Source organism: Malaclemys terrapin, chromosome 2, assembly GCF_027887155.1.
Source record: "Malaclemys terrapin pileata isolate rMalTer1 chromosome 2, rMalTer1.hap1, whole genome shotgun sequence".
Taxonomy (NCBI): domain Eukaryota; kingdom Metazoa; phylum Chordata; order Testudines; family Emydidae; genus Malaclemys; species Malaclemys terrapin.
The window spans coordinates 191,867,737-191,892,262 of NC_071506.1; the positions used below are offsets into that span (position 1 = coordinate 191,867,737).

Consider the following 24,526-nt stretch of genomic DNA (forward strand, 5'->3'; position numbering starts at 1 on the left):
TTTCAAATTCACCATCTAGAACTCTTAGTCGATTGTTATCCGTACGTATGATGTGGCTGACCCAAGTCATTTGCCTCCATGCTAGCATGGCTGCTAGCTGTAGTACTTCATTGTTGGTGAGTGTCAGAGCACTTGATTCCCATTATGCTGCGTAGGTGGCATTGTTGCAGGCAGTTAAGTTGTGGGATATGGTGACAATAAAGGGGGCAGGTCTCTAAAGAGTATAGAAGACAAGGGAGCACAGCTCTGTAAGTTTTTGGCATTTTGTGGACACTTTGACCTTCCCTCCCTCCCTCCCCCGCCCCTATCTTGTCCAAAGACTTTTTTGTAGGCTACCAAAAGCTGAGGCTGCTGACTTGAAATGTGCTGAAAGTTCTTTATCAATGCTGCTGATGTAACTGTGCTACCTAGGTAGCAGAAGGACTTGACATTATTTAATTGGCAGCCATTCAGTTTTATTTCTTGTGGTAATGGAAGAAATGGGCTTCTGCCAGGAGTTGGTGACATAGGATTTCTGTTTTCTTTACATTTAATACAAAGGCCAAAAAGGGATATAGCATGGCCAAAGGAATTCAGCAAATGTTGCAGGTCATACTCAGAAAGGGCGACAAATGCTGAGTCATCAGCGTCCAATAGATCCTTTATTTCATTTTGCTGGGATTTGCTTTTGACCTTGAATCGGTGGGCGTTTAGAAGACTGCCATCAAATTGGGTTGTTAAAGTGACACCTATAGGGGTAGTATGTGCAGCAACGTCTAGCATTCTAGCCAAGAACAAAGTAAATAATGTAGGGGCAAGCACACAGCCCTGTTTAACCCCATGGGCTACAGGAAAGGGATCAGATGAGTCGGCACCCACTGATACATGGGTCTGTATGTTGTCATGGAAGCAGCATATAAGATTGATTAGTTTGTCTGGGCAGCCAAACTTTGCAAGAAGTCACCACAGAACAGAGCATCTGATGGAATAGAACATCTTGCTAAGGTTGACAAATGCAACATACAGGGGTATTTGCTGTTCAGCAGCTTTCTCCTGTAACTGGTGTAGGGTAAATATGTCAGCTGTGCTGCATGATGAACGAAAACCACACTGGGATTCAGGGAGTATATCTGCAATAGCCTGAAGTCTTTTCAGCAACAGCTTACCAAGGGTCTTACCAGCGATGGAGAGGTGTGCAATGCCATGATAATTGCCGCAATCATGTCTGTCCCCTTTACACTTGTAAAACCTCATTTTCTCAGCAGAAAGTAAGTAAGTCTACTAAAGCTTTACGAAGTGTAGGACCACTGTGTTTCAACACTTCAACTGGGATTTCGTCAGCTCTGTTTGCCATTTCCATAAATGCATTCTTGGTTTTCTCCGAGGTTGGTGGATCTTCGAGTTCAAATTGGACTGTTCTTTGCTTGATTGAGTCTATTTGATCATATGAGCTCAACTCAAGATTGAGGAGAGTCACAAAATGTTCTTTCCATCTTTCTAATATCCTACTTGCTCAGTCAGGATGGTGGTGCCATCAGTGGACAAGATTGGACAGTTATTGGCTCTTCATGGTCCATAAATGGACTTTAACGCCTGAAAAAAAAACTCGGGTGTTATTAGTATCAGTAAGAGCTTGTAGTTCTGTTCCTTTATTTCTCCACCAAGTGTCTTCCATCTCCTGCAGCTTTTTCTGCACTTCAGATTTTGAGGAGGAGGGGTTCTTCAGTTTAACTCTGTACATGGCTTGATGGGCCACAGAGAGTGCTTGAATACTTTCATTAGCATCAAACCAGTCCACATTTTGTCAAGTCTGGACACCAAGGACTTCTTCAGCTGTTGATTGTGCTGCAATTTGAAAGGCACCCCACCTTTCATCGACAGTCCGCTTACTCTTGAATTGGCACAGCTTAATAGTGCAGCATGAATGGAAGTTACTAACTGGGTTCTCCCCTCTTCTGTGCAAAATTTCGAGACCTGGACACATCTGTTTAGTTTTGGGGGCAATTTTCAATCTAGGACTGTGAATCCTGAGATTGTCTAGTACGGATAAGCTGGTGATCCACAAAACATTCTGTGCCTCTCCTAGCCCTGGTAATGTAAAGATCCCTCAGGCATTATGATGACTAATGACATTTTAACCGAGAGTACTGCCAATAATAGAACCATTTTTCTGGCATGTTGAAAAAAGTGTTCGTAATAACACTCTGCACAGAATTTGACCTTGCTAGGGAGTAGTTCTCCATTTGTATTTGGAGACCCATTTCTGAATTTGCTTATGACTCTGTTCCAAGTGATGCAGTAATTTCCAGTGCAAGCATTGAAGTCACCCAGTAATAAGATTTTTGTCGTTGTTGAGTATGTTTCTTAAGGTGTCACTCAACTGGCCATAGAACTGAGTCATCTTATCTTTTCTTTGGGAACAAGTAGTGTTGGGACATAGGCATTTATTATTGTCAGAAACTTGTTGTGGGACTGTAGTATCCTCAACATCATTAAGTGCTCTGATATTGACAGAGGTTGCTGAGCTAGTTTATTATTGATGGGGTTTGCTATTGCGAGACCTAACCTGTGTTGGCGGATGTTTTTAAGTTGCCTTGTAACCTGACCAGTAGAAAGCGTTTTCTTTTTCTCTAAGTGTGCTGCTTTCATGTAGTCTAATCTCAGATAAGACAATGATATCCCTTTGATATCTGTATAGCTTTTTTGCTACTAATGAGGTTCTTCTACAGGCTCAATTTTCTTTTGGGTCAAGTAGTGTGCGAATGTTCCAGCGTCCGATTGTCATTTTCTGTCCATTTTTGTCCATTTCAGAATTCAAGAATCCTATTTGTTTGTCTTAGTCTTGTTGTTCTTTAGTAATGAAACATTTATAAATGTCATAACAAGGCATAACAACAAAGGCCCTAAATCCATGGTGCCTCGTCCTACCACTCTGTAATGTGATGCAGTTGCCAGACACAATCTCCTATTATCTTTCCTGCAGTGATATTGAATTGTCTTAATTTAAAATTTGCTTTGCTTTTAGTTTTCTTCCCACAGGTTAACACCATTAAGTTTAAGAGGGTATATATAACGTTACAGATATTATTGCTTAGTGTTGCAATTATTATAGTGTCTGATTAAATTCTGCTTGCCTTGGAAAACTGTGTCTGGAAGAACTTTGTTATTCATGAATAAAGCAATGAAGTTTGACAAGAGCTGATTTGAAGTGTTGATCAAGAAAAGTGAGAAATCATAATATAAAATGTTAGATTTGGTATGTTGGTACCAACAGATTTATCTATCAGTCAGTGAACATGCAAGTCTATGGAAAGTTTAGTCACTTGGACACTGTCATGAAGGAGACCAAGAAAGATTTGACTACTACAGACATGACTTCTCCAACCCATGTTGGCCACACTTTGGTATCCGCCAATTCCTCTAGCATCGCAGGAATAGTCCTAAAGAGGTCATCATACCCCAAACAGAAGATCTGTTTGTGGCTGTGAAAGAGAATGCGGAATCTGAATTGAATTTGAAGAGGCAATTAGTAACAGGAGTGGTTTTGGTGGGGATTCATAGATTCCAAGGCTGAAAGGGACTATTATGATTATCTAGTCTGAGCTCTTGTATAACACAGGCCATAGAACATCCCCATCTTTTTAGAAGAACATTCAATCTTCATTTTAAAAATTTGTCAAAGCTAGAGAATCCACCACGACCCTTGGTAAATTGTTTATTTCTGGTGTGAATTTGTCTATTTTCAACTACTCCTCCATTGAAACATGTTCTACCTGTCTCTGCTAGATTAAAGAGTGCATTATCAAATATTTGTTGCCTATGTAGGTACTTATAGACTGTAATCAAAATACACTTCTTAACCTTCTCCTTGTTACGCTAAATAGATTGAGTTCCTTGAAGCTGTCTTTATCAGACTTATTTTCTAATTCTTTAGTTGTTCTTGTGACTCTTTTATCTGAAACCTCTCCAATTTATCGATGTCCTTGGTGAATTGTGAGCGCCAGACTGGACACAGTATTCCAGCAATGTCGAATACATAGGTCCCCTGTTTATGTAACCAAGGTTTGTATTAACCCTTTTGGCCACAGTGTTGAACTGAAAGCTCATGTTTCCTCTGATTGTCAACTCCCACCTCCAATTTTTTTCAGAGTCACTGCTTCCCAGGATAGAGACCCTCCCCTCTCCCCCCCCCCCACATCCTATAAGTATGGCCTACATTCTGTGTTCCTAGATGCATTCATTTACATATAGCTATATTAAAATGCATGTTGTTTGCTTGTTCCCATCTACCAAGAGTTCTAGGTCGCTTTGTATCCGTGACCTGTCTTATTCATCATTTACCACTCCTCCCCAATACATTTATGATCTGAAAGCCTTATCATGGTGATCTTGTTTACTTCCAGGTCATTGATAAAAATGTTAAATATCGTAGAGCCAAGAACTGATCTCTACAGGACCCCACTAGAAACGCATCTATTTGATAATGATTTCACCATTTACAATTATATTTTGAGACCTATTAGTTAGCCAGCTTTTAATCTATTTAATGTGTGTTGTGTTAATTTTATATCGTCCTCGTTTTTAATCAAAATGTGGTATCAAGTCTTAAATCTGTTACATCATTATTACTTGTATCAGCCAAACTTGTAATTTTCATTTAAAAAAAAAAATCAAGTTAGTTTTACAGGATCTATTTTCTATAATCCTGTGTTGATTGGTATTAATTATACTACACTCCTTTAATTTATTGAGTCCCATATCAGCTGCCCCATTATTTTGATGAGGATCGATGTCAGACTAACCAGCCTTTTTAAAAATTGGCACAACATTAACTTTCTTCCAGCTTTCTAGAACTTACCTACTGTCCCAAGACTTACTGAATATCAACATCAATGGTCCAGTGAGCCACTCAGACAGCTCTTTTAAAACTCTTGGATGTAAGTTGTCTTGACCTGCTGATTTTAAAATGTCCAACTTCTGTAGCTTTTGTTTAACATCTTCCTCAGATACTGGTGAAATGGAAAGAGTGATATCATCCTCATCATCTGACTACATTATCTTCTCGCCTCCCCCCCCCCCGCGCAGAACAGAAATACTTATTGAACACTTCTGCCTTTTCTGCTTTATTGTTGATCATTTTATCATTTCCATGTAATAATGGATCAATACCATTATTAGAATTCTTCTTGTTACTAATATACATAAAGACAGTCAGAAGGAGGTTTATTTTGACTCTGTTGGCCATAAATTTCTCTTTGTATCTCTTTTCTTCCTTAACGTTCTACAGTTCCTCGCCTCTGATTTATATTCATTACTGCCAATTTCCCCATTCTTCCATTTGTTATATAAAAAATAAAAATAACTGTCTTCATTTCCCCTCTAAACCAAATCAGTTTTTTTTTAAACAATACAGCCTTCTCCTCAGTTGTAGAATTGTGGCTTTGGGGGCATCTAATAAAGTGTTCTTAAACAATTTCCAATTAAAATTCACATTTTTTTGATTAAATTCTTCCCAGCTGATTTGTGTCATAATTATTTTCAGCTTTGTGAAATTGGCCCTTTTCAAGCACCAAGTGTTCATATCACTGCTCTGGTCTTTAATTCTGTTTGCACATTATAAAAGTGGTCAAGTCATGATCATTTGTACCTAAGCTACTATTAATTTTTAAATCTGTGATCAGTTCCTCCTCATCCGTCAAGACAAGGTCTAATATAGAATTCCCCTGTGTTTGTATGCAAGGCTTTCTGCATTAAGAAATGGTCATTTATAATATTTAGAAATTCCAAGGATGTTTTAGTACTGGCAGTATGAGACCTCCAGCATATGTCACTCAAATTGAAGTCCTCCATGATCACTCAGGTTTTTTTCCTACACATGCTTTTCATTACTTTCCAACATGACTTACAGTGGGACCCACAGGATAATATGGGCTATTGTCAAAGTTGTACCAGCTATGGAGCTTGAGTAGAAACATATTTCTTTTTCCTCCTTTTTATGGGGTTCTTTTCTTGAAGTTATGACTTCATTTTTTGCTATTAATCTAGTTAGCAACCTTTTTAATTTGTTACTAAATTAAGCACTTCAAATGCCAGTTTGAATTTAGAGAACAGGACTCCTGGAATCTTTCTTCCAGGTCTTTTACAGTCAATATGCTCTGAAGGTTCTAGTGAGACTGTTCAGAATATTTTTGGTGTTTGCACTTGAAGTGTGGCATACCTCTGGTTTCTCCAAGAACTGTGATATTTCACTACAGCAGCTTACATCCAGCAGCTTGCAGTTGAGTCTTCTGAGAACTGCCTTGTAGCTGCTTTTCAATATTTTTTTTATTTTCCAAGAGCATCCCTACAAGATGGCTTTCTTAACAGAAAATGGTAAATGGTAAAAGCTGCCATAGACCCTCAGTTGAAAAATAGAGTGTAAAGTAGTTCAGCCTTCCTAGATTTTAATGCAGAGTGATAGTCTGCCCGCAATTGCCAGAAATTGACTCTGCAGGGAGAAGATAAGACTCTCTGCGGGTGATTGCAGAAAGGGATACTTCAGTGTTGAGGGGGTTTTTAATTGACCTATAAACTGCTTACTTCTGCCAGCACTCTGGAGCCAAGGAATGATCCTGTCAAAAGAGAAGACCCTCCTTCTCTGTTGTGAATTTAGGAGCTGTCCTAAACTCTCCTGTCCTTTCACCCCAGGCTTGGGAGTAACCATTCCTGCCATTGATTTAGGTATCACCTGTCATCTTCACTTTCTTGTTGTTATAACACTGGCTATGGGGGCTATGCTCAAGATGGAAAAAAGGTACTGGAAGTGTGTTCCGGCACTTCTGTACCCCATAAGTGATCGTACTGAAAGTGCCAGAATGGTGGTCTAGCTCCCAAAGAAGTGCTAGGATGGTGTTCCAGAGTGTTCCTGCACCATTCGAGCCTTGCATTGGAGTCTGGGATTTCCAGGTTAGGGAACTCTTAACAGTTTGAGGAGGGTTCTTGTCTTTTCATGCAGTCGTTCACAACCTAGTTTTTCCTGTCACTGGAGACCTAAAACAATGAGCCTGCCCCACTATTAGTGGGTGAGCAGACTCTTCTTCTCAAGTGGGCTTCAGTTAAGGAATCACATTTAGCAATGTTATTGTCCAACTCAGTGCCAGTTCAATATCTTCAAAAAGGGGCCTCACAGTATTAGGAACATTTCACTGAGAAACCCTACCACACGCTAATCTCCCTGGGTTTGGTTTCTGTCATCTTTCTGGTTAGGGTGAAAATCCTTTCTAGTTTGGGGTAATATGACAAATCTTCACAACGTCTCTGAGGCTTTTTCATGACCGTACAACATGAAGTTGCACGAGATGAGAGGAAGGCATTCAAAGGTGGATCTCACCAGATCTGGGCTGGATCCCAATGACTTCATTGTGGTCAGGGGACTTCCCCTTAAAGAGTGCCCATCCTCTTCTAAACGCTCTGTGGACAGTTTCTGTTGTCCAAGAGTTTGGGTGTAAACGCTGTCTGTAGAGTATTTTGAACAGGTTGGATACCTGTTGTAATAAGCATGGATGCTTTGAAGTGACTGTGGAGGCACTAATTGCTTTGGGTGTCTGGTGGTGAGCTGAGATGACACTATTCAAGCCCTGAGATGAGTTTTTTTCCAGAGGAGAAGGCTTCGGAGTGCAGACAAGAAAGCAAGCAGACAAGTCCCAGAAGTTTTAAAAAAAAATGCTACCATTTATTCAGGTCATTTTAGAGAGAGGAAAGTCCAAGGATCAAATGCTTTGAGGAATAGATGCTGTATCAGCCTCAGGAAAGTTGTTGATTATGTGAGAAACCGTTGGATACAGATTCTAAGTCAGCCAGAAAACAATCTGACTTTTCTTCTGTGGAGTCGAAGAAATGTATGATGAGGTGGGTGGAACCAGCAGGGATGCAGCCCTACAGGCTGTATCCAAAGGCAGAAGGGGTCAGCCCGCAGTGTGGCCTCTCGTTGCTGGCAGCAGGTGAAAAAATAAGCTTCCAACTGGAAGCTTTTTGTTGCAGGAAGCAACTGACTTCCTTTAGGGGGCAAAGCATACAGCCCAATGGTAGAAAAAGTAGTGTGGCTTTATCCCTTAATATTCAGAGAGCAATTCCAAGATGGGAGCCACAACTTTGGGGCTTGCTAGAGAAGTCTTCCTCACTTATCAAATGATACTGCACTCACATGGTTAATGAGATGCTCTCAAGAATTGTGTAGGATTTGGAAGAAGCTTTGTGAAGTCAAGTTTTTTTCATGCACTCGGTAGTGGCCTGTAATGTAGTTATGCAAAATATTAATAGATGTTGCCCAAAAAAACCCACCTAAAACCACTCTTCAAATATACGTTGATGACCGTGATCTCTGGGACTAATTAGGTTAATAAACTGTATGTATTATGGATGCTTCAAGGGACTTCTTCACCATCAACTTCTGTGGTGTCATGGTATGGTGGCAGGCAGAATTAATATGGTCATCTGCACAAAGCTCTATGCTGTTTAATTTGGAACACTTCTATAGGCATTGAGCAGTGCTGTTTTTTCCCCCCAGCGTTGTTTGTTTTCCCAGCTGCCCACAGGGTCTGAACATTAAATACATTTGAAAAGTTTTCTTGGCTGCTGAGCAGCTCTAAACATTACTTGTATTTTTTCTACAAGTCACCTTATCCTGATTAAGTATAGGGCTCTCTTTCCTGTAATTAATGCTCAGTTAAGGGTCCATAGTTGTCTTGGGAGGGAGAGAGAAGGGGAGTGATACCTCATCCAGGTGTTGGTGGCTTGCAGACATTATATCCACATAGGACAGTAGTGGAGATAACCTCCAAGAGCATGCTCATTATAGCTTTTTCTACACCTGTAGGAGCTATGTAGCTCCTCCTAGCCTTTGCTGTTGAACAGAGGAGTGGGAACACTGCCACACTCCAAACTACCTAACACCTACTGGAGCCTTACAATCAGTGCTAGATTTTCCCTATCTCTCTATGGTGGCAATGGCATTAGTGCTGCCTTCTTCACAGGCTTGCTGAGTGGGGAAGGAACTCCCTGTGCACTTGTATTGGAACAACCCTAATATGCCCCTGAACTTTAGAGTACTGTCAGGTGCCAGAAAAGCCACCACTTCATTCTTCACAAATAAACTGGTTTGGCCTCAAAGGCTTTCGAGGTGAGCACATGTGTTGGGAACAAAATATGTGCCATTCCCTTCTCACCGATTCCCCTCCCTTTTCCCCCTTTCCCAGTTTGGTACCATTTTGTTGGTTTGTATATAAATTCCAGCTGTAAACAGAAAACGCATTTTCAGTCAGCAAAATAAGAGTTTACCCTGTTTTCCTACTGTGGATTTGTTATTTTGCTGTAAGCAAATAACTAAGCCAGTGGTCCCCAACGCGGTGCCCGCAGGCACCATGGCACCCGCCGGGACATTTATGTGCGCCCGCCTAGTGCCCAGCAGGGGAGAGAAGCCGCGGTCCTGTGCCTACCTGGGACAGAGAACTCCGGGGCTGCAGGCTGCGGGCGCCGGTGTTCTCTGTCCCCGGCAGGTGCGGGCCACGGCTTCTCTCTGTGCTGCCCAGAACTACCCAAAAAAAAGGGGGGGGGGGAGAGAGGGCAGCTCGGACTGTCGCCGACCGAACTGCCAAAGCGCCAAAAAAAAAAAAAACCAAAATAACCCACATCCGAACTGCCGAAGCAGAAACAAAAAAACCCTCTCAGACTCTGCCGCCCCAAGAATGGACAGAATGCCGCCCTGTAGCATGTGCCGCCCCAGGCATGTGCTTGCTCCGCTGGTGCCTGGAGCTGGCCCTATATGTGAGTATTCTTCTGCTGCACTGATACTGTTGTTTTCTTGTGCTTTGCTATTTATTATTCTTTTTAACATTTTGCCCCAAAATGAGTGGTTCAAATAAAAGACAATGTACATATTATTTCAACGCAGAGTGGGACGAATCCTATTGTTTTATTGAAAATAAAAGGAAATGTGTTTGCTTATTGTGCAGTAGTACTGTTGCAATGCCAAAAAAACATAATGTCGAACACCATTTCCAAACTAATCTCGGCTCTTTTGACATTAGCCATCCACTTAAACTTGAGTTGAGAGAGGTTTGATTTGAGTTGATTAATTTTCTTCTATCTGCCCAGCAATCTGTGTTCACTAGACAGGTGGTAAAGTCTAAAAGTGCTACCATTGCTTCCTTTAAAATTGCTCGCAAAGAAGAAAAAACCCTTTCAAGATGGTGAATTGTTGAAGGAAGCATTTTTGACTGGTACGGATTGTCTGTTTCAAGGATTTCCTAACAAGCGTGAGAGTTTGTCGGCAATACAAGACTTGAAGTTATCAGACAACACAGTTACGAGGAGGATACATGCATTTCAAGCGACATGCAAACTCAGCTAAAGGATGACTTGGAAATATATGACTGGTTTTCACTGCAGTTCAATGAGTCGACAGATATCTCGGATACAGCGCAGTTAACAGTTATGGTGAGGATGGTATTTAGTGACCTCACCGTAAAAGAAAAGTTACTAAAAGTATTGCCTATGAAAGGGCGAACAAAGGGTGAGGACATCTATCATTTATTCAAATCATACACCACATCAATTAGTATGCCACTACACAAGCTGTCTGCGATCACCACTGATGGGGCACCAGCAATGATGGGCAGCGCCAATGGATTCATTGCACTCTTCAAGAAGAATGAATCCTTTCCGAACTTTGTCGTATCACTGCAATATCCACTGTCATAACTATAAAGGGAAGGGTAACAGCTGTCCTGTGTACAGTACTATAAAATCCCTCCTGGCCAGAGACTCCAAAATCCTTTTCCCTGTAAAGGGTTAAGAAGCTCAGGTAACCTGGCTGGCATCTGACCTAAAGGACCAATAAGGGGACAAGATACTTTCAAATCTTGGTGGGGGGAAGGCTTTTGTTTGTGCTCTTTGTTTGGGAGTGCGTTCGCTCTTGGGACTGAGAGGGACCAGACATCAATCCAGGTTCTCCACATCTTTCTAAACAAGTCTCTCCTATTTAAAACTTGTAAGTAAATAGCCAGGCAAGGCGTCTTAGTTTTACTTTGTTTTCTCAACTTGTAAATGTACCTTTTACTAGAGTGTTTATCTTTTTGTTTGCTGTACTTTGAACCTAAGACTAGAGGGGAGTCCTCTGAGCTCTTTAAGTTTGATTACCCTGTAAAGTTATTTTCCATACTGATTTTACAGAGATTATTTTTACCTTTTTCTTTAATTAAAAACCTTCTTTTTAAGAACCCGATTGATTTTTTCCTTGTTTTAGATCCCAGGGGGGTTGGAACTGTATTCACCAGGAGTTGGTGGGAGGAAGGAGGGGAATGGTTAATTTCTCCTTGTTTTAAGATCCAAGGGGTTTGGATCTGTATTCACCAGGGAATTGGTGAAAGGTTTCTCAAGGCTTCCCAGGGATGGGAATTCTTGGGATGGTGGCAGCGGACCAGAGCTAAGCTGGTAGTTAAGCTTAGAAGTTTTCATGCAGGCCCCTACATTTGTACCCTAAAGTTCAAATACAGCCTTGACATCCACCAAGAAGCTTTGTGCGGAAAAGTTCTTTCTTTCTTTTCAACACGTCATGAATGTCGTTATTAAAATAATTAACTCTACTTGAGCAAAAACTTTGCAACACCGACTTTTTAAGGCCCTGTTGGAAGATGTTGATGATAAACAGTCTGATCTTATCTTGCACACAGAAGTATGATGGCTGAGCAAAGGTAAAGTTCTTGCATATTTTTTAAGCCTAATCGAAGAGATCAAAGAATTTCTGAAGTCCACAAATCAGAACTTTGAGCAACTTGAAGACTCCAGCTGGTTAATGGACTTGGCTTTTCTTGCCAACATCACTGACAAATTGAACATTTTAAATCTTGAGCTCCAGGGAAAAGACAAACATGTGGCTCAAACGATAGGTTCTGTAAAATCATTCAAAACAAAACTGATCTTGTGGATGTCACATATGAAGACAGTCTCTCGTACATTTCCCAAGTATGAAGAAAATGGTATGTGACAGTGATTTTTAACCCATCACCATTTGTTATCCACATTCAAACACTTCTGGAACAATTTGAAAAGAGATTTCAACAGTTCACCATCATTGAGCCTGTAGTTGCCTTTCTTGTGAATCCTTTTCCTTGCCAAATAGAGGTAATAGAAATGGCTACATCGATTGAGAGTCTCATTCAAGTAAGAACAGAAGATGTGGAACTGGAGATTTTGGACCTTCAAAATGATATTGTTCTAAAATACTGCGCAACAGATGAAAACTTTTGGAATCTGGTTGACCGAAAAAAGTTTCCTGCCTTAAAAAATGTAGCATACAAAATAAAATCTTATTTCAGTTCCACTTATCTATCCAAAGTTCTGTTTTCAACAATGAACATCATAAAATCAAAATACAGATCTCGGCTTACAGATGCCCATCTTGATGATTGCTTATGAACGGGAATATCATCCTACTCTCCCAACTACGAAAAATTGGCTGAAGAAATGCAGTGCCAAAAATCACACTGACTTTATTAGAAAAACCACGTGAATTAATGATACCTATTTTCCATTAAGTGCTGATGAGCGTGTATGATTAACTTGTGTTTAACTTTTTTTCTTGTTTGTTTGTTTGTTTATTGAAATCCAGATACAAGTAACAATGCAAAGAATATTTTTAATTAACCATAACTGGCTATCTATGTTAAAGTAAGAATAATAAATATATTTGGACCAGCAGAATAAATATATTTGGACCAGCAGTTCAACAATGTTTTACTTTTTTAAAATAAATAAGATGAAAACTGTTTGATATTTATTTTGTAAAAACTCCTTAATTTTTCTTATAGGTAGGTAAAAAAGAGCAAATTCACATGGTAAGGTGAAAGTTATTGCCAAATAATGTAATTAATACCTTTTACATGTAAAATTACCTTTTTTATCTGATGGATTCATATATTATGTAATATTAAATACGATGTTTTTTGTATTATTTAATGTGCAAATACAAAATAAGCCTTGAAAAATTGTTGGCACCCGCCACATGCTTCTGAAAACATGAATGTGCTATTGGCCATAAAAAGGTTGGGGACTACTGAACTAAGCGCTACTTGCATGCTGCACTAGTGAATTCTGCCTCTATTTTGAGTTTCTGGCCCTATATTTTAAATATGGAGATGGGGGAGAAACTTGAAAAGATTTGTTTTATTTGCCTTACCAACATTGTATGCAATATTTTTTTAGACTCTTATAATACGTTTTGAGCGGTGAGAACCTAATTTTCTTATCGGTCACTACGGTGTAGGGCAGAAATATAAAATGAATCAGACAGACATAGAGCCAGGAAGCTTTTAAGGAGACCTTGAAGTGGTAGGTAAGGGAACCTCTAAATCTAGCAAGTGTGGTTCTTATTATAATTTATGATGCCATACGGGTGTTTTGTATCCTTGAAACCTCTTTGAATGGTGACTTTATATGGTAGACATTACTTTTTCCTTACTCAGCTCTTTGGCAGAGGCTTAGGAATTATTTTAGCTCTGAATTAAGAAATCTGAATTGCTCTGTTCCATTTTTAACATGTTCTCTCTATTATTTATTATTTACTTTAGTATAAGGAGGCTTGATTTTTAAATCCTTGCAAATTAGCTTACACAACGTTGCTGGTTCCAGCAAGCTGATGTTTTTGTGGCCTTACGTTTATACACGGGTTTCAGCATATAGTAGAAATGTAACAATTGCAGCACCGGGGCAATTACTGGAAAAGAGTCTGATCCTACAAGGTGCTGAGTACTTGCAACTTTCATTGCTTGGGAAGGTACCAATCCAACAAACCACTTAAGGACATGCGTATCCAGACTCTCAACTGTTCTCTCTGAATTTAGTAGGGTAACTTGTGTATCTAGTTAGGTGTGGGGCTTAGGTCCTCAGCATCTCTCCCCTTCCAGTTTATATTCTGATTCTGCATCTCTATGCACAGACTTGTGGGCAAATGGGCCACAGTTCATTTAATTAAGAACAACATATACCAATATATAATCCAATCTACATAGTCATAATGTACATCATAAGACCAGCAAACGACTAGAGAAACAATTTTTTCTTGTTCTTGAAACTGAGAAATAATTGACCTTTTGTGTTCTTTCATTTCCTATTTTTATTGCTAGGGATGTGAGTTGATAGAGACACCGGATCAAGACTTCACTGACTTCACCAAGTGCCTTCAGATACTTCAGAAAAAAATAGAAGAAAAAGGTCTCCAGGTAAAGCCAACTAATCTTTCAATCTCTGGTAGTGTTATAACTAGGGTGACCAGATGTCCCAATTTTATAGGAACAGTCCCGATATTCAGGGCTTTTTCTTATATGGGCACCTATTCCCCCACACACTCTGTTCCGATTTTTCATACTTGCTATCTGGTCACCCTAGTTATAACTCTTCCTCCCGAGAGAGCCTAGGCTGCTGCGTTAAGCTTGCACTGAAATGAAATGGTTATTTACTGTAGCCCTGACAATCTGCACGGAGAGTAAATATTTGTTTTTGCTAGGTGAAATTACCCTAGACAGACGGACAAACAAACAGCTTTCTTAAGACAGCTTGTATTGATTTGTGTTTAATGAACTGCCTAACATGTTGAAAAGTGATTTGTGGGTGGTTGCTGGTGCTGGTGTTCAAAGCAAGAGTCCCACTTGGGTATGTAAATAACTCTTAAAATCTTGGCACTCTGGACATTGATGCTGCCCTCCGAAAAGGAGTTAAGAAAACAAAGAACCTCAGGTTGACCAACGGCTTACGTCCTTTGAAATCAAAGGGACTATTTTCAGAGTAAGCAAAGGTTAAGTCAAGAGTGAGACATGGAATTTAGCTCCCCCTTCTCTGGCTTGGGGGAGCTGATGAGGAGGAGTTCCTAGGGATCCCATCTTTTTCTTCCAGTAGAACAGCAACAGCACCTGACAGGGAAAGAAGAGAGAATCCCCTTTTACTCCTCCTCTGAAGAAAGATCTCTCCCTTCCACGGATAACCTACAAGGCGAAAGGCAAATCCTGAAATGAGAAAAAGGAAATACCAACTCCTGTTGCCTTCCCCAGAGATGAGAGGTGAAGGAAACGCTAGCCTTTCACTCACTCTCTCCACTTCAGTGGTGGGGGGCGGGAAGAGGGGGGTAAAGATTCCAGCCTCCACCAGCTCCCTTTCTCTTACAGTGGAAGCGGGGAAGAAGGGAGTGTTAATGTTACCCCCCACCCTGCTCCCTTGTTCTCTGTGCAAATACATAATGCATCTATTTTGCTTAAAATCCCTTTTGAAATGTCTTCACCTTCTAATAGGGAAGCAATTCCCTGAGGCATTTCTAAAGATTCTGGTGATGGATCTCCCACCATGCACCTTTTTATGTGCTTTTCCCATCAATACAGAGTCTCCATCCTGATAAAAACTGAGGTGGGTGATTCCCCTCCACACACTGCAGATGCTGTTGTCTGGCTAGTTATGAGTCAGGAAACCCTTTCAAATATGTTTACTCCTTTGTACCCTCCCTTATCTCCTATGCACAAGGTAGTGTAAGGCTGCTTCACCCTGTAACACCAAGATCTGTGGGAACAGACATCAGAACTGGTGAGCTTTGGAATCTGCTTTGACCACTGAGCCAGTCAAGTGCTGCTCATTATGAATGAGGGTGGCAGAATTGGACCCAGAATGAGGAGGGACTACAGTAAACCTAAACTTGATTGAGTTCTGCACCCTATGCCCTTATCAGTCCAATTTACTGTGGACAGATGGGTTTTAAAGGGATGTCATGAGAGGTTTAAATCTGAATAATAACCACACAGTTAAAATTAGTGCAGTAGGAGTATGACGTCTACAAAGGCATTTCAGAAACAAGTAACCTCTTCCTTAAATCTTTAACTGCTTTGATCCCCCTTTCATTGACTAGTGTATTGTATTGTTAAGACTGATAAAGGATATCACACTTCAAATCCTTGATATTTTGTGAAGCACAAACCTAAGTGTAATTGCATTAATTGTTCAGAATGTTTGCTATCGCACAATACCTAAGTTTTCAATTCAACTATATTGTTATGCTGCTATATGTAATGACAGCTGAGGTGTTGACTTTGAATTCGGTACTAACCTTTTGCTTTTCTGAGGATACAATCAACTGAAAAGGGCATGATTTCTCCAAACATAGCTACTGTGTTTATTAAATGCTGGCTACTTCGTGTTCGAGGCGTCTATTGCATAAAATACCTAAAAGCTGCCATCAGTTGTGAGCCGTGCAATTTGATGGAATACATACATTTATTTTTCTATTGTTGACCTTTCTCTTTCTAGCACCCACCTTATGGCAGAAACAATCACTGCTTCGATATACATGAATGACACAAATGAAATCCCAGACTGCATCACAAATCTAAAGTTTTAGTTTTTGTTGACATTTCCTTCTGTTTACAAGCATTAAGTGTCATTTGTCAGGAGTAGCATGGACACTAATTTTGGGTGCCTCAATTTTTAGGGGTATCGCCTGAGAAACCCTGATCCTGATTTAGAGATAAGTGTTTGCAGCTCTTGTGATTCAATTGGAGATGCAGGTACGCAGCACCTCTGAAAATCTGGCCCCTTTAATAGATTTTGTATTTAACCTTCAACACCCAAATTGGAAAATTTTGTTTACAAGTATCAAGGGATGAGTCGAATGGACCCCAAAACCAGAGGATTAAAACACTGTTGAGTACAACCAGATTCAAGCAATGCTGACATTGGATAAGGTAGCAAACATCTGATTCTGTGGCAAAAGGCTTATCATGGTGGCCAGCTTGATCTCTAGAAGGGAATAGTGATCACTTGGTTCTCCAAAAAATAAAAGCAGCAGAGAGTGAAAGGAGCTCCTGGTGTCTGAAACTTTGAGGAGAACAGAAAGGTATTGTACTGTACTCCTTTTTGGAGTGTAGGAAGACCTTTCATTGTACTTTTTGGATTTTGGCTTCAGAATCCTTTTCCTTATGTGAATAGTTACTGAGTAAAAGATGTTTTCCTGGTGCCAGAACTTAAACCCATGTGTGCAAGTTCATTTTTACCCTCAGGCCAGCTGGGGTTGAGGCAATCAGACTAGTCAACTAGAAGTATAAAGAGGGCCCCAACATCTTTTCCCTTGCACTAGTGTTGAATTTACTTTTTGTTTTATATCATCCATACTTGTTCAAAATATTTTGAGCTTACACTGTGTTCCTTATTTGCTCTTCAGGTAAGCAATGATAAGCTAGGAAACTAGATGCACTCAATATGTATTGCATGCTCACAATCAACTGTAACATATTCTGTCTTAGAACAAAATACAACATTTAGAAGCCTGGATATCTGAGCAGAGATTTTCCTGGATTGGCGTGAGAGTTGCTTATACTCCCCATGGAAATTGCTTCTTTTATGTCTGTAGGGAAAGTTAAATGTCAGTCAAGATCTATCATGCAGGTCTCTAAGGGGAATTTTTCGCTAACAAAAATAATTCATAGCATCGTTTGTTAATCATATGTGATTACTGTTCCTTAGACACTCCAAAAAAAAAAATGCTCATGTACAGATTCAATATGGCATCTAACATCTCTGGAGTGCTTGCTTTTGCTTTACATGCCCTCATTTGATATCACATTGTGTATCCATAACCAAATAATGTGCAATAAAATAACAATATAATTCTGTAATTTTTGAATCATCAAATTATATGTGTGGATAATTAGACATTGTAGTACATTGCAGAAGGATACAAGCAAGACTACACTTCTTAAATTCTAAAAGCCAGATTCTGACTTGTTTTCCCCTTGTACACCCTATTCACTTTAATGGGGGTTGAATGGATAAGAGAGAGGGATGAAGTAAAGCAACACAGAATTTGACACTAGACTTTGTTTCCAAGGTTGTCAGATGTTTCTCTGTTTTATATCTTTCTTCTAGTTTATGGCTCTCAAGGTCCATGGGATACAGTTCCATGTCAGTAAAGCTCTCTGTCCTACTGGCAGTGCCCTTTTTATACTGTTTAAGTCACTTGATGTTTCACTATGCACATCCTGTTTTACCATTTTAATCATGAAGTCCTTTTTCATATCAGTATTTCGACAATTTCATTTCATTTTAATATCTGCAATAAATTTATTTAGGATTATTCTTCTCTGGAGTAATATATTACTGTGTCTACTGTTTAATGAAACCTGGCTTTCTTAGATAAACAGCACGTTCTCCCTCCCCCTCATGTAGTGCATATTACTACAAGGAATCCTTTAAACTTAGGTGTTGAACACACTTATTATAATAATAATAATACCTAGCTTTTCTACTGATGCAAAGCACTATATATCTCAAAGTGATTTACTAAGGAGGTCGGTATCATTATCCCTAGTTTCCAGATGGGGAAACTGAGACACAAAGAGGGGAAGTGACTTGCCCAAGGTCACCCAGCAGGCTAGTGGTAGAACCAGAAATAGAACTGAGGTCTCCTGAGTCCCAGTTTAGTACTGTCTCCATTAAGCCACACCGCTTCATAGTGACAATAATCAGTAACTCCACTGAAGCCTATAAAGTTACCAACAATGTATGTGAAGGGAGAATTAAGCCAATAACCTTTCTTCATAGAACTTAACTTCATCTAGAACAGGGGTAGGCAACCTATGGCATGCATGCCAAAGGCGGCACGCAAGCTGATTTTCAGTGGCACTCACACTGCCCGGGTTCTGGCCACCAGTCTGGGGGGCTCTGCATTTTAATTTAATTTTAAATGAAGCTTCTTAAACATTTTAAAAACCTTATTTAGTTTACATACAACAATAGTTTAGTTCTATATTATAGAAAGAGACCTTCTAAAAACGTTAAAATGTATGACTGGCATGTGAAACCTTAAATTAGAGTGAATAAACGAAGACTCAGCACACCATTTCTGAAAGGTTGCCGATCCCTGATCTAGAATGTCTTGATTAGAGAAAACGTTGCTTGCATTTTCTTTCCTCCTCTAGCGATTGGTTTATAAGATCAATCAAAAAGTCAGCATCAATAGAGGGTTTAAAGCCCTACACCACAAAAGCTAACTAAGTTTGCCCCATCTCTTCCTTCCACTTGGGATTCCGAGAGGCAGCCAGGAATTTCAGGATCAGGAAAAAGTTGTGCAGTCAAACCTCACGTAGCTTTTGCTGCCTTCCAGCTTGTCTTTCTCCCCATCTTTGGTACTTGCCAGCTTGTTTCCCTTCCTATCCCATCAGTTGAAACTACCTGCTTAATTTTAAATAGGTAAAGTATAATTTTCCAAGTTTGAATTGACTCAAGTGCTGGTGCTAACACATCTGCTCTGGCAAAAATTTCATGTCGTCTTCAATGACCATGACTGATCTAGTCTGGGTTTATATTTAGTCAAACTCTGGCACCTCCTGTCATTCCATACCTGTATTACCACAGTGGACCATAGTTTCAATACTGACTCAAAGAGATGAGTCCTCACCAGTACCACTTCACACAGCACCCTGGGTTTTCCATCTAAGTTTTCCATGTGTATAATGTATAACCCAGACCCAGCTTAACATCCTGTCTGAGACTTGACAAGTCACTTCCCAAGGTGGTAAGTCTCCCAGCAGTATCAACATTAGTTCACACTGCAAAATAAACCCGGGACTTTACTAGTGTGTGTGTGTGTATGTGTGTGTCTGAGATAGAGAGAGAGTTTCTCTTGAATAGAAAAGGGACTGAACTAATGCAAACACTTTCTATAGAATGATAAAAAGAAAAAGTTCAGATTCAGACTTATACTGTACATTTAAAAGAGCTAGGTTCTGAAGCTGTTGAGATGCTTTGAAAAATGTGATTTTTAAATGAAAATGCTAATATATTACCAGTGACCTTAAAAAATGTCTTTTTCTTTAACTTTTCCACAGTGACATTGATGGTTTTATTAATTTAAAAGCATTAACATTAAACCTTTTGAAAGGCAATAGGAGTTTCAATAAAATTCATTTTTATATTGTTGGCCTATATAAGGAAATGAAGATCTGCTATAACCTTGTTTTTAGCAGGAATATAATAAAGCTATATTAAAAGTCTCAGAGCTCAGTTTTAAAGTAGATGGTATTTTAGATTAAACAGTTAAAGAAAGAACAATCTGTACTTTCCAGACAAAGATAACGCTTTAAACCTATCACTGGATTATAAAAATTCCCTGTAAATCTGAATAATGGATGAATAAACTAAAGCTGATTTGACTTCTTGAGCCTGTGCTTTTGAGGACTGTTTATATTTGAAGTCTCTTCATTAGTTATTAAGGAGTCCTTTTATGGGCTTGTCTACACAGGGCCGTTCGGGGAAGTTAAGTTAACAAGGCTATGTCTACACTAGACACCACTGAAGGTGACGTGTAGTGTACATGTATCTGCACGTCACAGTGAAAATCAGGCTGTGTCCATGCTGCGGTGTGTAGCTACACATGCCAAGGAAAGGCTGTGGTGGGGGGAGGCAGTGGGGGAAAAGGCTTCAGCTGCTTCTTGCTGCTGGAGCCTTTCGTGGCAAGGAGGAAAGGGGTGGGGGGGGGGGAGACAGGGCAAGGCTGAAGGCCCTGCCAAAGCCTTTTCCCTGCTGCTGGAGTCTTTTCCTGAAGTGGGGAAGGGCTCCAGCAGCGGGGAGTCAGCGGGACATTATGTTCCTAAAAAGAACATGTAGCTGGAGGAGGCATGACTTGGGTAAGCAGAGAGCCATGTAGGATATGTACTTGGCTGCATACCCAGGCCCTTCAGGCCTGTCTTTACTCTACTCTCCTAAGCTGTGCCTCACAGTCTATGCTGCTGTTCATATCTGGGCTAGGGGGAGTATGCCTGTATCTACACTACACACCACGGAAAGGAGTGTGCAGTGTAGGTATACCCTAAAGTTGTGAAGTTAGCGCACATAAGTTAACTTCTGCACTTTAACTTCATAGTTTTAGTTAATTCATTTTAAGTTTTTATGTAGACAAGCCCTTAGTAAATCTTTCCTGATTGGACAATGGAATCTGAAGTGTCAACCTAGTGCCCGATCCTGAGTGCAGAATGCCCTCATTTCTCATTGTGATCACTGAGAGTTGAGGGCATTAGCACTACGTGCCACTTGGCCCTTTCCAGAAGGGACTAAATGACGACCTGTGATGATTTGGGGGTTCTGTCTTTACAACTAATGAATTCTGGTTGATGTAATGAAGTTACTATAAATATTTCTGCATTATTGCCTCTAAGTAAATGTGGAATCTACCCTGAGCTGGCAGGGCTGTGTCCTAACCCTAACCCATAAGAACTCAAGGACTGCCTATGCGGGTAGAAACATCTGAATGACAATGAGCTGGCTGGAAACTTCCCCCAATTTATTTTCTTTAAGTGTGAGTCGTGACCCTGTTTTAATGGGGTCACCAGGGCTGACATTAGACTTGCTGGGGCACAGTGCTAAAGCCAAAGCTTGAGCCTCACTGCCCAAGGGCTTCAGCCATGGGTGACGGGGCTCAGGTTACAGGACCTTCCACCTGACGTGGTGGAGCTTGGGTGGTCTCAGGCTTTAATCCTCCTCTTGGGGTCCTGTAGTAATTTTTGTTGTCAGAAGGGGGTCGCGATGCAATGAAGTTTGAGAGCCCCTGCTCTGGAGTGATGAGGAAACTGAGGCAGGGATATATGTGTAGGATTTTTTTCTGAGGATCTGTGTGTTTCTCATGTGATTAAAGATAAATGGTGTTAATTACTGTGCAACGTGTCTGTGCACTTTATAAGTTATGCCCACTATGTGCCCCTCGAAGAGGTAACCCAGAAGGCTCATACCATTGGGTGGGATTTTGGAAGAGGATGTGCATTTAAGAAGGAAGTGTCTGAGGAGGCAGCACTGGGGACTAGGAAGGGGGCCATATGGACACAGTTCTTAGGCAGGGGTGCCAGATTGAAGATCTTCACCCCGAGAGCTCTCCCAGAGGCCCTAAGACAGTGGCAGTGTCTGGTCTGGTCTTTGCTCATACTCTGGAGGATTAAAACAGTTGGGGATTCAGTGGCTGGATTCCCTCTGGCGAGTGGCAGACACTTCCACCAGGAGTAAATACTCAAGCAGGACATGGGTATAGGCTTGCATGCTCCTTAGTGCTTCAGATTTACAACCATTCCACTACTGTTATACATGAACCTGATTCACCTCTTGCACTGGTTTTATACTACTGTGGTGACTCCATTGACCTCACTAGAGATACTGATGCAAGTGGAGAATCAGACCCAGATTATACATGTGTCTGTAGCATCTACAACCCACAGCTGGAACACTAGTTATGTTGATTCAGTTGTTGCTAGAGGATTGTGATAAAGAAGCACTTAAAGTCCCAGCTTCTGCTGCTCCTCTTTAGAAAACAGCGGACATTTAACTTAAGATGACAGATAGGCCTGGTTCTCATAGATGACTCTGAATACACTGCAGTAGTTCTAAAAGAGGCCTCAGGCTGCAATACCTAACCCATCCTTGCTACAGGAGAAATAGAATAGACTCCCTCACAAGGAAGACCTGTTTACCAAACCCACTGAAGTTAATGTGATCTGTTGGGTGCTCAGCACTTTTGAAAATCAGGCCACTTATTTAAGGGCTTAAATATAGACTTGGTGAACTTAACTTTAGGCATCGAGGTTAGAAGTCTCACTGTTGATGTTTAGAATGTTACCATTTTATACACTTATTAGCTAATGAAAATTTGTCTCTTTTCCCCCCTAAAATAAGTAATTTTTTGGAGATGAATGTCATTACATAGTGGTATGGAATGTTGAAATACAAATAAAAATGGTTACCCTTTTAAAACAAAAAAATCTTTACAATGTGAATTTTTCCTAAGTCTAGATTTTTTTTTCTAAGAATAAAAGATGGCACTATGGGAAAACTAAGCATGGATCCTTACCAAACTTGCTCCTAATGGAGTCCTGATCTATGACTTGTGCTCTTAGGTGCTACTGCAAGAGAAATAATATCAGGCCAAATCATATCAGAGTACTCAAGTTTTATTCATTCAACAGCTTGTATTCAGTACTGCTTTTCACCATAGTTCTTGGTTCTTAAGAGAGATTTTAAAAGGTAATTAAGCACTTAAAGATGCAGATAGGTGCCTAAGTGGGCTTTTCAAAAGCATGTAGGTGGCCAATTCCTATTGATTTCAACAGGAGCTAGGTGGTTACATGCTTAGAATCCCACTAGGCACCTATTTGCATGTTTAGGTACCTAAATACCTTTAAAAATTTGACCCTAAGCAGAACTATGGAGTCGCAAGGACTTTATTGGAAGTAATACCCCAGGGATTTGCCCTCCCACCTCCCAATGTTTGAAGGTTGGCTCAGCAAATGGGGGGAAATCACCCTTTTTCCATTACTTACTTTTCCTCTCATGTTAGAGACACAGTCAACTTGAAACATACATGCCTGACAGAAAACACCTCAGTTAGTTATAATCGAATGAGATCAGGGGAAAAAAAAATATTTTTTCACCTTGTTTACTTGATATATTGGACAAAATTTTGTGAATGGTTTATAGTGAAGTCAGTGTCTCTTGCCATTTGTAAGATTTCATATAGCAGCAAGGAAGAGAAAAATCTTTTTAAAAACAGGAATGTGAAAAAAATTGAAAGAGGTGGGGATGGTGCAGTGCTAAGGAGTGGTCTCTGAAACTAAACTGATCTTTAAAAAAATAAAACCTGACTATATTTCAAGTTGACTGTGCCCAGTTAAAGGGTCAGACATGGGCATTTCCCCCCATGTCACTTAAAGAACCTATTACAGTTCTTTTCTACATACATTAAGCAACTAAATATCCCTACTTACACAAATTAAATGTAAGCATATGAATTTGAAACAGGAGGCACTCTACCCACAAAGCTGTAAAGAAATTCTGCTAGAGTGCTCTTCAAGTGAATGGAAATATTTATCTGGGTTAGAGAACAAAAATAACTTACAAAATACTGACTCTGTGTAGGTGAGGCTGAAGATTTTTTAGAAAGGGACTTTAAAAGGTGGTCTATCATGAAGTGAATGGGAAGTTGTGAGAAGGTGTATATCCTCATTTGATCGGTGCCCTGGGATTTGTGCTTTCTGGCTCTCAGCTACTTGGTGGAATTTAAAGTTGTGCTTTTGCCCTTTCCGGCCCTGAATGGTCTGGTACCTTCCTACATGAGACTATTTCTCAGTCTGTGCCTTACTGCTGCAGTGAAGATCTGCAGAGGTGCTTACGCTGGACGGACACACAGACACACAGTATAAACAGCAGGGAACTGCTGGCAGAGCCTTCTCAGTGAAGAGTGCCTTTCCTTTGGAATGCTTCTCTTCTCTGATTGACATTTCTTGAATCTGTTGACCTGGATATGCTGCAAAGCAAATGTGATTTGAGCAAGTCTTGGTGCAGCACTGAGGAAAGGAGGGAAGGATTTCTGTTTGGTGTCAGGTGGTGGGTTTGAATCATATTGATCTGTTGACTAGTGATTAGATGACAAGAGAAGGAGAAGTCTGCAGCTTTGGATGATTTATGTATTTTAACTACTGTGGTATTGTTTTTAAATGTAGGT

General features: G+C 40.2%; 1 protein-coding gene across 3 annotated transcripts in view; it reads left to right on the top strand.

Moving 5' to 3' along the window:
- TPK1 (thiamin pyrophosphokinase 1) overlaps positions 1 to 24,526 on the top strand; it is a 503,356-nt gene that overhangs the window by 275,414 nt on the left and 203,416 nt on the right. For all 3 annotated transcript variants that reach the window (XM_054019153.1, XM_054019152.1, XM_054019151.1), the window contains one exon: positions 14,139 to 14,234. In XM_054019153.1, coding sequence (XP_053875128.1) covers positions 14,139 to 14,234 — 96 coding nt within the window. The remainder of the gene's footprint in view (positions 1 to 14,138; positions 14,235 to 24,526) is intronic.